At 52.3% G+C, this 15051-nt stretch overlaps 1 protein-coding gene across 2 annotated transcripts in view; it reads left to right on the top strand.

The window, feature by feature from the left end:
- The window catches only part of PTPA (protein phosphatase 2 phosphatase activator), a 31859-nt gene that overhangs the window by 1471 nt on the left and 15337 nt on the right, over nt 1–15051 (top strand). For both annotated transcript variants that reach the window (XM_039229601.1, XM_039229602.1), the window contains exons 2-4: nt 4978–5075; nt 8218–8304; nt 13524–13649. In XM_039229601.1, the coding sequence (XP_039085532.1) occupies nt 4978–5075; nt 8218–8304; nt 13524–13649 (311 nt within the window). The remainder of the gene's footprint in view (nt 1–4977; nt 5076–8217; nt 8305–13523; nt 13650–15051) is intronic.

Below are 15051 nucleotides of genomic sequence, written 5' to 3'. Positions count from 1 at the left end.
AAGGTCTCAGGAAGGAGGAATTCTGAAGATGAAAAAAAGGCCTTCCCTTCATCCTCCCTGCTGCCCCCAGTAGATTAACTAAGGGCTGGCCATGGTCTGTTAGGCCATTCGAAACCAGACATTTACTTCCTTTGGTAGAAAACCTCTGTGCCTGTGCCTTTAGAAGTTCCGGTAATGACCATGAGAGATACAAGCCGACCAGAATTCTCAGTGAGATGAGTACATCTCTGAAGTTGGGTGGCTGGGGAGATAACTGATGCACTGACAGAGATAAAGGGAAGGTATCTATGTGGCTGGAAAGAGCCAGGTCCCTGGAGGGTAGTCCTCTTTGAAGTCTGAAACAGGACATTTTGGAACAAGTTAGAAAAAACTACTTCACTCCAACAGTGTAGTGGTGAAAACCTTGGATTTTAAGAGGTGTGCAGACCTGGCTCTGCCTAGCAAATCACATTCTCTCTCTTTTATTTTATTTATTTATTTATTTATTTTTTTTTTACAAAAAATAGAGGGCGCCTCGGTGGCTCAGTCGGTTAAAACCACGTCCGACTTCGGCTCAGGTCATGATCTCATGGTTCGTGGGTTCGAGCCTGTCATCGGGTTCTGAGCTGGCAGCTCAGAGCCTGGAGCCTGTTTCAGATTCTGTGTCTCCCTCTCTCTCTCTTTGCCCCTCCCCTGCTCGTGCTCTGTCTCAAAAATAAATAAAAATTATTAGAAAAAAAAAAGAAAAATGGGCTGTTATACCTTCTGCACAGAGTCGTGGTGTGTGTTCTGTAGACGATATAGACAAAATGTGGCACATGGTGGGCAGTCTGGAAACGTTGATTGCTGTTGGCCTTTTAAATTTTTTTTTTTTAAATGTTTTATTTATTTCTAGGAGAGAGAGGGAGAGACGGCATGAGCAGGGGAGGGTCAGAGAGAGAGGGAGTCACAGACTGAAACAGGCTCCGGGCTCTGAGCTGGCAGTCAGCACAGAGCCCGACGCGGGGCTCGAACCCACGAACCGCGAGATCATGACCTAAGCGAAAGTCGGACGCTTAACCAACTAAGCCACCCAGGCGCCCCTGCTGTTGGCCTTTTAAAAGGTGGGATGGGGCGCCTGGGTGGCTCAGTCGGTTGAACTTCGGACTTCGGCTCCCGTCATGATCTTGTGGTTCGTGGGTTCAAGCCCCACATCGGGCTTTGCGCTGACAGCATGGAGCCCAGAGCCTGCTTCGGATACTGTCTCTCTGCTCCTCCCCTGCTTTGAGTGCCTCACCCCCTCAACTCTGATAAATGAATAAACATTAAAATAAATAAATAAAAGGTAGTACAGGTTGAACACGTAGGCTGGTTCTCAGTGTTAGATGATAGATGATAATACAGTATACTCTTTTGGGGGGTTTTGGGTACATCTCTAAAATTCTAGATCGTTCCACCTTATGTACAGCGAGCTTGTAGGGTACCCATGTGTCCCGTGGCCGCTTTGTCAGAGATGGACTCTGAAGCTGGAGAGACTGTTAACACAGCTCTCAGTTCGAAGCCTTGTTTCTTTGATTTGGGGTTGCGTATTGTGGTGACAACATGTGTGTGTATGTCTTTAGTCCGTGTTGCAATGCTTCCTGCAAGGTAGCCATTCCGCCTGGTATCCGGCCTGGTCTGGAGAGTTTCCCACCTGTGAAATAACTTCCGAAGGGCTCTCCCCTTGAAGGGAACAGTTGTCTCTGAAACTTACAAAAGGGAGTCTCTGTTCCTAAGTTGATTGTTTGGAATGTAGACCACATTTTCCCATAAAAACAATGAGGTTAAGTTTCCAGGCTACCTATAAAGCTTTTTATTTAGCATCTGCAAGTAGTAATTTACTAATAGTAGAGGCCTCAATGTTGGTTTCTGGGTAAAGGGCTTGCAGGCCAGGTGGGAGGAGGAGGAGAATCTGATCTGTTTTTGCGGTTGGAAGTTTGAATTGGGTAGAGGTTTGTCTTGCTCTCCTCTCAGATGTATCCTCCTCCTTAGGTCTCCAGGTATCCTAGTGCTTTATCTTTCCTCAGGGCCTCTCCAGGAATGCTCCATTCTCCCAAATGTCACATGCTCCAGAACCTTCTTAGAGCCTTGTCCTTTTTCTCCATGCAGCTGGTGTCAGCTCGGTTTTAGGAGGAAAGCAAGGGGACAGATTTGTCATACGTTGTGAGTGACTCTTCCTGGAGAGTGTTTTTATTATTATTTTATTATTATTATTATTATTTTTATTTTATTTTATTTATTTATTTTTAATGTTTTATTTATTTCTAGGAGAGAGAGAGAGACAGCGTGAGCAGGGGAGGGTCAGAGAGAGAGGGAGTCACAGACTGAAACAGGCTCCGGGCTCTGAGCTGGCAGTCAGCACAGAGCCTGACGCGGGGCTCGAACCCACGAACCGCGAGATCATGACCTAAGCGAAAGTCGGACGCTTAACCGACTAAGCCACCCAGGCGCCCCTATTTTTAATTTATTTATTTTTAAAAAGTTTTTAATGTTTGTTTATTTTTGAGAGAGAGAGAGAGCAAGCACGCACGCGGGGTAGGAGGGGCGGAGAGAGGGAGACACAGAATCTGAAGCAGGTTCCAAGGCTTCGAGCTATTAGTACAGAGCTCTGCACAGGGGCAGAGCTCGGAACGGGGAGATCATGACCTGAACCAAAGTTGGATACTCAACTGACTCAGCCACCCAGGTGCCCCAAGAGAATTTGTGTTTTCGAAAGAAGGCGTTAACTAATACGTATCACAGATCTTCAACGGTACAGGCACAATCCCTTATCCAGGACCCTTGGCTCCAGGTGTATTTTGGAATTCAGAGTTTCTCCGATTTCAGAAAGCAATGCCCCATAATCAAGCAAAAATACTTTTGCAGCAAAACGTAAATTCTGTAAGAGGGACCTGTGAAGCCTGCAAATGTTCTCATGTTGGTTTCGGCTTCAGTTTTGTACCAAAGGAGTTTGTGCCAAACTTATTTTTAAAACTTTGGGGTTTTAGAACTTTTTGGTTCTGGTTCCAAAATTTGGTTTTGGAATTTTGGAGATTTCAGGCTTATATTCACAGCATCACAAAGTGAAGGGGATCCTGCAGTGTGGGGACGAGATTTGTGGCCAGAGAGGCGGCTCATACAAGCAGTCAGCCTTGGTGCTAGGATTGCCTCTAGGCCAGCGCGTGCAACTGCCCTGTGTCTTCCTTTCCTCAACTTCTGCAAGTATAGAAACTCCATTTAAAATAGTTTTTTTCTTCTGATTACAAAGTACTGTGTGCTGGTTTTTAATAGCACTATGTGGCTTAGAACATGAACATCCTTGATAAATCTTACTCCCTAGAGATGACTATTAACTTTGGTGTTTAATCTTTCCGATTTTTCCAGTGCATGTGCAAATAGATATCTGTTATTGTTATTAGTATATATCATTACTATTATATGCGTATGCGTACTTGTATTTGCAACAATGAGATTATATTGAATACAATAAGTTCAGTTTTCTTTCTTCACTTATTAATATCCAGGCTGCTTTTCTGTTTCAGTACTTAGGGTTTTTTGGGGTTTTTTTAGATTTTTTTTCAATGTTTATTTATTTTTGAGAGAGTGAGAATGCAAGTTGGGGAGGGGCAGAGAGAATCCCAAGCAGGTACGGCACTGTCAGCGCAAAGCCCAACAGGGAGCTTGAACCCATGAACTGTGAGATCATGACCTGAGCCAAAATTGGTCGCTCAACCGACTTAGACACCCAGGCGCCCCAGTGATGTAGATTTTATTCTTTTAAAGAGCTATGAAGATTTCCATTGTCTGGGCATATTATTATTTATACATTGCCTTATCGGTTGATATATGGGCTTTTCTAATTTTTTTCCATGCAACGAGCACATTTATATACTTCTGTGTGCATTTCTGTGAACACCTGAACAGTTGATGCCCACAATTAGAACTGTTGGCTCACATGTGCCTAGGTAGCTCAGTCAGCCTTGATTTTGATTCAGAACATGATCTAATAGTTCATGAGTTCGAGCCCCGCATCGGGTTCTCACTGGCAGTACAGAGCCTGCTTAGAATGCTCTCTCTGTCTCCCTCTTTTTCTCTGGCCCTCCCCCACCCCCCTCAAAATAAATCAATTAACTTAAAAAAATTAAAAAGAAAAAAGAACTGTTGACTCAATAGGTATACGTGGTTTTTTTTAAAGTTTATTTAGTGTTTCTTTTTTTTTTTTTTTTTAATGTTTACTTTGAAAGAAAGAGAGACAGAGCATGAGTTGGGGAGGGGCAGAGAGGGAGAGAGACAGAGAATCTGAAGCAGGCTCCAGGCTCCCAGCTGTCAGCACAGAGCCCAATGCGGGGCTTGAACCCACGAACCCTGAGATCATGACCTGAGCCAAGTCGGCCGCCTGACAGCCAAGCCCCCAGGCGCCCCGCGTGATTTTTCCCTCAGTAGCCCGTGCAGTGTGGAGTCGCCTCCTCGGCAGATTCTACCAGGACTCCCGCCGGCACTTCCCATCTCTCCTTCACAGTCACTGCCCGCTGGTTTCGCTCTGCCAACCTGATTCGGAAAAGCCATCTCATCCAATTTACATTTCTTTGCTTCCTCAGAGCTTGGCAGTGTTTTTTCAAATGTTTATCAGCCATTTGTATTCTCTTCTCGGCTTTGAGTCGCCTGTTTCTGTCTCAGAGGTCGGCTCTGCTTTATTTTTCTAACCATTCTCCAGTTCACTTGTGGGGGCATTGCCAGTACTGTGGGGGGTCCTTGCTGAGTAAGGAAAAGAGGGAGTCCAGTGGGTTTGGCTTAACAAGCCCATTACTCTGTCCCGGGAGCACATGTCTGGTTTACCCTAGGCACTGGGTATTGGAGTCTTGCTTTAAAAGTGTGAAGTGTGTGTGTGTGTGTGTGTGTGTGTGTGTGTGTGTGTGTGTCAGTGTCAGAGGGAGGGAGAGAGGGAGAGGGAGAAGGATGAGATTCTATTTATCTGTCTGCTTGTTCACTTTCTTTGTCAAGACTCTTCGGAGCAGACCCCTGCAGCCGCTCAGAACTTCATCCTTCCGAGAAAGGAGATCCACACGGTCCCAGACATGGGCACCTGGAAGCGCTCTCAGGTACGGGCGGCGTCTGCCCTGTAGGGCCAGAGCTGGCATGACGCCCTTGGGTGGTTTTCAGAGACGGGGAGCTCCCGACCTTTCTTGCTGGTGGAAGCAGAGCAGTTAGAAGCCAGGGGGAGAGGTGACAGGGGAGCCGGCTGTCCCTCTCTCGTGAACGGGAAGGTCTCTGGGGCCTGGGGCCAGGGCAACGCCGGAAAGCTCTGCTCCTGGTTCTCATGAACCATCATCCCTTGAGGGTTGTATTGGCCGAATGTGAGTGTCCTAAATGATGGCCTGGGTCACTGTGAGACTTGGTTGTAGGTTACGGCCAGTCAGGGAGCCAGCGTGTCAAAGAGTCAAAAGAGTCAAAGAGTCAAAAGGTTATCGCATGGAAACCTAGGCCAGGGAGGTGGCTGAGCCTAAAAGTCCAGAGGAGCTGGGACCCAGACGAGGGGAAGTGCAGACCCGTGCTCTGTGCTGCTCAGCCCAAGGGAGCCGGAAATAGCTTCTACCCCGGGGCTTCTGGCACAGGCTGTGTCAAGACTGGGACAAAGACAAAGTCGATTCAGCTCCCCAGGGGAAGCCTGGTGCCCACGCCTGGTCTGCGCAGCGGGGGTGGGTGGGGCAAAGACAAAGTCGATTCAGCTCCCCAGGGGAAGCCTGGTGCCCACACCTGGTCTGCGCAGCGGGGGTGGGGGTGGAGTCACTTCCACAGCGGGGCAGAGTCCCTGCACCGCCCCCCACCCCCCAAGCTGCCGCCTGGGCCCTTCTGGCTCCTCTTTCACAAGCTCGCCCTCTCAGTATTTGGAAATGCTTATCACGTCTTTTCCGAATCATCTTCTCCCACCAGGTCTTAGTTCCTTGGCTGCTCAGAGGGCACAGTTCTAGCCCTTGTGTCCTCCTGATTGTTCCACCTCCGGATTCTAAACCTCTGCACTATTGACATTTTGGAGTGGATAATTCTTTGTGGTAGCAGGCTGTGCTGTGTCTCGTGGCATGTGTAGTAACTTCCCTGGCCTCTGCCTGCTGGATGCCAGCAGCTCCCGTCCCTCTGCTTGTTATAGCCCACACGGCCTCCAGACATCATCTGCAGGTGCCTGGGAGCCAGATCGCCTGGCTTGAGAACCATGAGTTCTCAACTCTGAGCCTGCAGCTTTGCTGAATCCAAATGTGGCTTTAGTTCCCCACCTTCCCCCGGGATGTTTTCCAAGGAGGATTGGGTGTTCATGATGGGCCAGGTATTTTTTTAGCTCCTTTAACCCTCACAAAAAACTCTGGGGAGCGGGCTCTGTGGTCCTCTCCCATTTTGCAGGTGAGAAAACTGAGGCCAGGAGGTAAAGAAATTTAGGGAGGTGGCAGAGCCGGTAAGTGGTTGGGATGAGATTCAGAATTCATGCCCGGGTCCTCTGCCTCTGGAGACCTGGGGGTTGAGAGCCCTGATGCTTTAGGCCACAGACCAGCGAATTATTGCCTGCTCACCTAATCTGGGCCTCGGCCTGTTTTTGTAAATGAAGCTTTATTGAAATACGGCAAGGCTCGCTTGTTTAAGTCCCTGTCCATGGCTGCTTTCCCAGTACAGCAGCAGGTCTGGGCAGAGATGAGAATTTGTGAGCCAGGCTTTGGGGCCCACAGAGCCTAAAATGGTTACGCTCTGGCCCTTTGTAGGTAAAGTTGTTGATCCTGCTGTAGGCACAGCCTTTTTTAGGAAGTATTGGTTACCTTCTAGAGTGCGTGTTGGATGGTACTGGATAGAAGCCTTCCACTTGTGCCAAAGCTGATCGGGTCAAGTTTGTGGGCCTGTTGTAGGTAGATGAATGGGCCTGTGCCATGGCCTACACGAGTTCGCTAGGCCAGCAGAGCACGGCAACCAAGAGTGTGAGCTTGGGGTCAGGGAGGTCAGAGGTTGAAGCCCAGGGCTGCCATCCCCTTTTCTTGTGACTTAGGCAACTTGCACAGCCCAGCCAGGCCTGTTTTCTCTGTTGTCAAATGGGCTTATTCAGAGGCCATGATGACACAGAGCCCCGAAAGTGGCTGGCTCAGTGCTAGGCATCCGCGAGCTTTACGAGCACCAGGCAGGGCTGTTACTGATGCAATGACGGGGATGATCATGTTGGTAGAGACCTTGACCAGTCACGTTTATAACAAGGACCCGGAGCTTTAGTCGAGAGACCCGCACCCATGTGGGAGCCGGGGCCACGGAGGGCCACACTGCCCCTTGCTGCTTCCGGCCTTTGCGTCCCAGTGTAGTTTGTAGCGATGGCGGTGAACACTGGCTGCAGGCAGGCCGCGGGCTCAGACCTGCCCCACAACCCCTCATCTCCGCTCATTGCAGTTCCTCGGGCTGTGGTGCGGTAGTGCTCCCTTCCAGATACTGCCCCCAGCGCTCAGGGCTTGCTGTGGCTGCTTCTGGCATCCTTAAGGCTTGGATAAGGAGGGAGGAAGGAAGGAAGTGAGAGGCAAAAGAGATGAAGAAGGAACAAGTCCAAAGCGAAGTCACTTGCTCTCAGAGCTCCCTCTCCAGGGGCCTGCACGGCAGTGCCTCTCCGCTGCGGGGCTGCCTGCAGCAGGGATGCGAGTGCCCAGTGGCAGCGGGGACGGTGGCACTGGGAGCCCCGGCCATGGGCAGGAAGCAGCTTCTTCTCCCGGGGGCAGGGGGTCTGTACTGCAGACGGACAGCCTGGCCTGTCTGGTGGGGGAAACTTCTGGAGGACCTCGCCCCAGATGGCAGAGGGTAATCATTGAGCACTCGGCCACGCCGCTCTGGAGTGGCCGGCCACTCCACTCATTAGCTCCACGTCTAATGAGATCTTGGTCTTAGGGAACCCTGGGCAAGTCACCTCTCCTGAAGCCTTGGGTTCCTCATCTGTCAAATGGGGGCAGTGACAGTGTCCGTGCTGTGGGGCGGTGTGAAGGAACTACTGGCAGTGGTAGTGAGCACACGGTAAACTGTGGCCGCAGGTGCAGGCATCACTGGTCACCGGCCTGCCAGGCCTGTGGGAGGGAGGGTAGTGGCGGCGAATTGGGCCTTATCTTTCAGCTTCTCCCGCTGGCAGGCTGGGGGCCGGGACAGCTCGGAGCGCTTCGGCAGCTGGGTGGGGCTGGGGGCCGGGCCGGGTCTGACACCCCTCTCCCTGTCCCCAACCCCCACTTTGTTTGGTAGGCGTACGCCGACTACATCGGATTCATCCTCACCCTCAACGAAGGTGTGAAGGGGAAGAAGCTGAGCTTCGAGTACAAAGTCTCTGAGGTAGGTGCCGCCGGGGGTGGGGGTGGGGGTGCAGAACAGCCCCAGAGAGTCGGGAGTGCCCACTGCCCGCAGCCGGCCAGGGCAGGAGATGGCGCACTTGCCGTTGGCAATTTGGTGTCTGTATTTCTGACCTTTTGTGTTGCATTTTTTTCATTAAAAAAAAAATTTTTTTTACATTTATTTATTTATTTATTTTTTAATTTTTCTTTAAATGTTTTATTTATTTCTAGGAGAGAGAGAGAGACAGCGTGAGCAGGGGAGGGTCAGAGAGAGAGGGAGTGACAGACTCTGAAACAGGCTCCAGGCTCTGAGCTGTCAGTGCAGAACCTGACACGGGGCTCGAACCCACGAACCTTGAGATCATGACCTAAGCTGAAGTCGGATGCTTAACCGACTGAACCACCCAGGCGCCCCTTGTTGTGTTTTTTCCAACCTGTGAATTGATGGATGTTTATAAAATTGGGATCAAGGCAAATGTGCTGCTTTATAGCCTGCATTCTCGCTAACTGGTGTTTTTATGTAACTTTTTAAATGAAAAACAATCACAAATGAAGTAAGCATCCTCACCGAAAGGGTCACTAATAGAAGCGTATTGACAGCCAGCTGACCTCCACCTGTGTTGCGGCTCCTACCCAACTTCCTGGGGCTGCCCTGGGCACAGGTCCGGGAACGTCACCCAGACCTGCCCCCTGAGCTCCTCTTTAACCGCTGCCGCCATGGAGACAGCTGCCCTGGGGAGCCGGCCCTTGTTTGTTTAAACGGCCCCTCACTGTGGACTTCCAGGTTGTGTCCCTAAGTGTCGCTGCTCTGAATGTCTCTGCGTAGAGATCTGTGGACGCTCTTTCGTGATGAGTCCTTCCCGAAGTGGGGATGTTGAACTGAGGGGGCACACTGCAGGCGGGGGGCGGGGGGTGCTCCCTGGCTGCTGCTTCGGAGACAGGTGTCCGTGGAGCCGAGGGCTTTGGGGAGGCGTGGGGCCTGCAGGCTGTTCGCTCTTGCCCGAAGCCGTCTCCCAGGGCCGGGCCCCCAGGCCTCCAGTGGCCTCTTGGGTTCCCATCCCAGTCGGCCCACACAGTCACCTTGAGACTCTTATCTCAGACGCCAGGTGGCCTCTCAGTGTCCCACCCTGGCGGGCGAGGCCCGGCCCCCTCACTCCCGGGTCTGTCCACCTGTCCCGAGGCCGGCATCCCCCGCTAGCCCTCACGCCCTGCCCCGTGTGGGCCGCCCCTTCCCGGGCCCTAGCGGGCTGCTGGGTGGCTGAGGTCTCGTCCCGTGCCTGGAGGGGAGTCAGGCTGGCGCTGGGGGTAGACGGCCTTCTCTTGGGAGCTGGCTCACCAGTGACTTCGTGGGTTGGGAGAGCGAAGGCTGGAGCCTGCGGGGAGGGAAGCTGGGCCGAGCTCAGTGGGTGGGGAGTGTGGTAGGGGGAGTCTAGTGACAGGGGCATGTTCTGATCCCCTGGCAGGTCCCCAGCTGCCCAGCCCCCTGGGGTCCCCTAATCGCCCCTGACTCTCTGACAGCAGACTCCATGCCGGCCGGGTGTCTCTTAGCTCAGGCCCTGGGTTCCGTTGGCAGGATCGCAGCACGGTTAAGCGCATGGGCTTTGGATGAGGGCCGACTGTTGTGATAACCTCTCCCTTCCAAGCTGAGTGGCTGTGTCCCCTCTGACACTGTCTCTTCATCTGTAGGTGGAAGAGCCAGCAGACCTACTTACGGCCCCTGGGGCGACTTGCCGAGATCGCCGCGCAGGGTTGTTAGTACAGAACTTGGTACATATTGCACACGGGGGGTGACATTGTCATTCTCAGGTCTTATCAGCAGCTGTCCTTCAGGCCTGAGCTTGAGGAGTGATGCCATCGCTTTGTTTGGAGGCTCTTCCCGAGCTGGGCTTCATCTGAGTGCCAGGGCCGTGGGCTCCTTCTCACTTGCTGGGCACAGGTGACTGGTTTGGTCCGCAGGGGACTCCCGGCTTCTGCCCTCAGCCAGCAGGGCCGCGGAAGGCTCGTCTCACAGCACGTGGTCCCAGCGCACAGATGGCGGGCCCAGTGCCTGGCCGCTCGGGACTCCTGCTGCCATCGCGGCGGCCGAGAGGAGGGCAGAGCAGCCTTGGCTGCTGGCCTCCAGACCGGCAGCAGCAGAGGGAACGAGCAAGGGCGATGTCGTGAGACCGTCTAGCCCGGCATTGAGAAGGCTTCCATCAAGTTTGAGATTCTATCTGTCCGAATCTTCCGGGGTTCAGATTTTTGACTTTTGTAAAATGTGAGTAGATAAGAGGCTTAGTTCTGCCATTGTTCTGGTTGATTTTTAAGTTGGAGGCAAAGGAGAAAAAACCAACAGCATTGGCAGGGATTATTTGGGAGAAAATTTTACTGTTCCGTGAAATCCAAAAGGAAGCATTGGTTTGGGGAGACAGAGGGTAGCTCAGATTATTGTTTGTGCTTCCTGGGGGTTCTGGCCCACAGAGCCCCCCCCCCCCCCCCCCCCCCCCCCCCCCCCCCCCCCCCCGCCTTCAGCCCCTCTGCCTCAGTCGGCCAGACAATAGAAGCAGCCCTTGTGTTCTGAAAGGCTTCTTCAGAAAGAGGAGCTAGGAGCCTTTTAATTATTCATCGCCACAGCCGAGCTGGCAGCTGGGGCCTGGCTTCCGCAGCCGCCCAGCACCTTCTTTATCCCCTTCGGTGCCTTGCCCGAGACCCAGATCACCAGGGAGCTGGCCTTGCTCGTGCCTCCCCGGGGCCGGGATTACTGAGCCATCGCTAGGCCCCAGCGGCCGCACGGGGTCAGCTTTGCTCTGGTCTTACAGGTTCCTGGTGGCCTGGGTCTCTGTGGAGCTGCCTTTGGCCGCACTTTGGCCCATTTCAGCTGGGCAGCTCCATGTCACCCTGGCCGTCTGCCTCAACCAGGTGTGCGGGGAACTTTCCCCTCTCGCAGGCAACTTTTCCTCTCCCCTGTGCTCTGAGCATAGAGAAAGGGAGGTGAGGGATGGCGGCGTTCAGGCCCAGGCCGTGTTGCATGGTGCCAGGGGTCGCTATTTCCATGGACCGCAGTGTGATTTGTGCGTCCTGGAACTGAGGGGCTGGGTGGGGGGTGTGCAGCCTCTGGCTGACATGTATTCCGTTAGCTCAAGTCCACTTTCCCCTTCCCCTGTGTGCGCGTGCACACACACGCACACACACACGCACACACACGGCTCTCGGACTGTTCCTTGGCAGAGCCGTGCAGTGCAACCTCCGTCCTGCCTGTGCCTGCCTCCCCCTCACGGCTTCTCCTGTGGGCCCCGCCCCAGCAGCACCTACCCAGGGTCAGGGGTCAGGGGTTCCTGTGTGTGCCCAGCAGACACAGGCAAGACCTGCTTAATTCTTTTTTTATAAATTTAAAAAAAATTTACATTTATTTATTTTTAAGAGACAGAGGCAGAGCATGAGCTGGGCGGGGGCAGAGACAGAGGGAGACACAGAATCGGAAGCAGGTTCCAGGCTCTGAGCTGTCAGCACAGAGCCTGATGTGGGGCTTGAACCCATGAGCCGTGAGATCATTACCTGAGCCGAAGTCGGATGCTTAACCGACTGAGCCACCCAGGTGGCCCAGGCAAGACCTGCTTCTTGGCAAGGTCTGCTGTCCCAGGGCCGCCTGCCTCCCAACCCGCTCTGCCTTGTGCCATCCGCTAGCCTTTCCGTGTGGCATATATATATATATATATGTGTATATATATATTTATATATATATATATATGTGTATATATATATTTATATATATATATATGTGTATATATATATTTATATATATATATATATATGTGTGTATATATATATACATAAATGTGGCATATATACATATATATATATATTTGTGTGTGTGTGTGTGTGTGTGCAAGCCACACCCAAGAAGGAGCCCTTTTCTCGCCAACCCTCCTGGACCTCTGTCTTAGATAGCCATCCTCACCCGATTTCCTCATTGAGTAACGTTGTGTGGGCCAATGCCGCCCTTGTGCACGGCACCCATTTACTCCTTGTTCTGCCTGCTGTGGGAAAGGTGTGGGGCAACGGGCTCCCAGATACCGCGGCCCTCCGGGGCATCGCAGAGGTTCTTACCGGTGACCCAGCAGCCCCACGGAGCGGGCCTTACCGCATTGTGTATGGTGGTGAGTGTATATTTGGAAATAACCCAAACATTTAACAGTGAGGGGCTCAGTGAGAAAATTCTAGTACGTTGGTGCAGTGAAGTACTATTTGCTTATTAAAGGCTGTCATGAGTTTGAGTTTACGTGTTGCTGCGGAATGAGGCCCATGAGGAGATCGATAAGGCTACGAAGCAGCGGGTGTCCTGTGACCTGTGTTTTATTTTTCCTTTTTATAAAAACTGGTAGACCTCTTTGTGAGTGCGCGACCTATGTTTAGTGCCCGTGTGCCTATGAAGGCATGCCTCCCCTGCTGGGTACTGTGCTGGCTGCCTCCATGGATTGCATTTGAGTCCTGTCCCAACCTCAGGAGGTATTTATCATCTGCCCAGTTCTGAGATGAAGAAACAGGCTTTGAAATCTGTGGAGTTGTCGGATCGTTGTGTCGTGCACCCGAGACTAATGGAATAGTGCACGGCAGCGTCACGTCACTAAACAAAAAAACAAAACAAAAACCCCCAAAACAGGCTCTGAGAGTTCAAGCCACTTTCTCAAGTTCTCGCAGCCACTAATGTTGTCTTCAGGGGGCTTTGAACCCAGGTCTTCCGTCTGGTAAATCGTTGCCACGAGAAACTGCAGAAAACACTATAAAAAAATAAATTGGAGACTGTGTTCTACTATGTTAAAATAGCATTTATTTCTGGTGGCGGGATTAACTGGTCACGTCCGTTTCCTTCTGTTGACGTGCCTGTTTTCGGTGATGAGTTGGTGTTGTGTACCCGACACTAGAAGGTACGAAAGAAGATCAGGACTGGGGTTCCTGCTTACCCAGCACCCCCCCACCCCCGTGATGGGCTGGCTCTAGGAGACCCGGTGGTGAGGCCACACCTGTCCCTTCAGCCTCGTGCGGGTCCCTTTCTGGTGAGTTTACTGTGCGCCCCCGGCCTTCATATTCAGCGTGGATGAGAAGAAAGGGGGACGGCAAGGAGAATGCCACTTAGCGCTGTGCCTCGGGGTCATTGTCGAGCAGCAGTTGACTTCGCCGTGTGGCTGTAGCTGGAGGCCACTAGTGATGGTGGCTTGGCCCCCTCTGTTCTGTCCATTACAGGCCATTGAGAAGCTGGTCGCCCTCCTCAACACGCTGGACCGGTGGATTGACGAGACCCCTCCAGTGGACCAGCCCTCACGATTTGGGAACAAGGCCTACAGGACCTGGTACGCCAAGCTCGACGAGGTGAGGCTGCTGCAGTGCAGGCTTGGGGGCTGGGCCGGGGCCGCGGGAGACTTCGGGCACCTCGGCCTCCCCGGGGAGTTTGTTAAAACGGCAATTCCCTTTGCCAAAAATACAAATGCATTTACCCTCTACCCCAGCCATCTTCCGGGGCTCTCTCCTGTGGATGTCCGGGCCTTGGCGCGGCGCTGTCACTTAGGTCAGCGTTTGCGCTAGCAGCGGAGTCAGGTGTCCCTGGGGTCCCCTGTGCAGGGCGTCAGCTGAATAAGCCTGTAGATCTACCTGGAGTATGTTGCGGCTGGGGGAAGGACGAGGAGGCCGGCCAGGGAGTTCAGGGGAAGGTGCTCGGGACCTGGGGCCTGACGTGTGTGTGAGCTACTTTTTGGTAGGAAAGAGAAAAATAAAAAGATATGCTTGTGCTGCTCAGTTTGCATAAAGAAATCACTGGAAGGATGTACAGGAGGCTAATGAAGCTTCCGTTTCTCTGAGGGCAGGGGAGAGTGAGGAGGGGGACAGAAACTTCTATTTTATAATGTGTTTATTTTTATTTTTATTTATTTTTTAAATGTTTTATTTATTTCTAGGAGAGAGAGAGAGAGACAGCGTGAGCAGGGGAGGGTCAGAGAGAGAGGGAGTCACAGACTGAAACAGGCTCCAGGCTCTGAGCTGGCAGTCAGCACAGAGCCCGACGCGGGGCTCGAACCCACGAACCGCGGTATCATGACCTAAGCGAAAGTCGGCCGCTCAACTGACTAAGCCACCCAGGTGCCCCTAATGTGTTTATTTTTAAATCACAAAGCGGTGACGCTGGTTCAAAGCAAGCAAGCAAATGCAGTGCAGGGTCCTGGGGCCCCTCTGCCCTTGGAAAAGCAGCCTGTAGGGTAGAGACTGGGAAGCCAGACTTTCCTCAGATCTCCCAGAGATTTTCCTGCCTGTGTCTACAGACTGAACTTGGAGAGAATTGGGTCCTAATTTGTCTGGGCCGGAGTTTTTGCTTGGAGCAGAGGGGAGTCCCACAGACTCAGCGAGGTACTGTTCCCGCCTGAGGGCAGCTTGGAGCTGCCCCTGGACTCTAAGAGGGGCACATGGTCTTTGTTTTTGGTTTTTGGGGTTTTTTTGAGATTTTTATGGACTTACAGTTTAAAGGAAAGTTAATACATCATAGCTCTACAGCTTGATAGATCTTTCTTTTTTTTAATGTTTTATTCATTTCTGAGAGAGAGAGAGAGAGACAGTGTGAGCAGGGGAGGGTCAGAGAGAGAGGAAGACACAGAATCGGAAACAGGTTCCAGGCTCTGAGCTGTCAGCACAGAGCCCGACGCGGGGCTCGAACCCATGAACCGTGAGATCACGACCTGAGCCGAAGTCGGACGCTTAACCGACTGAGCCCCCCAGGTACCCCTGT

Source organism: Hyaena hyaena, unplaced genomic scaffold, assembly GCF_003009895.1.
Source record: "Hyaena hyaena isolate Hyena2069 unplaced genomic scaffold, ASM300989v1 scaffold_38, whole genome shotgun sequence".
Classification (NCBI taxonomy): Eukaryota; Metazoa; Chordata; class Mammalia; order Carnivora; family Hyaenidae; genus Hyaena; species Hyaena hyaena.
Note: the sequence above shows the minus strand (reverse complement) of the source record. Positions and strands in the feature narration are given on the sequence as shown.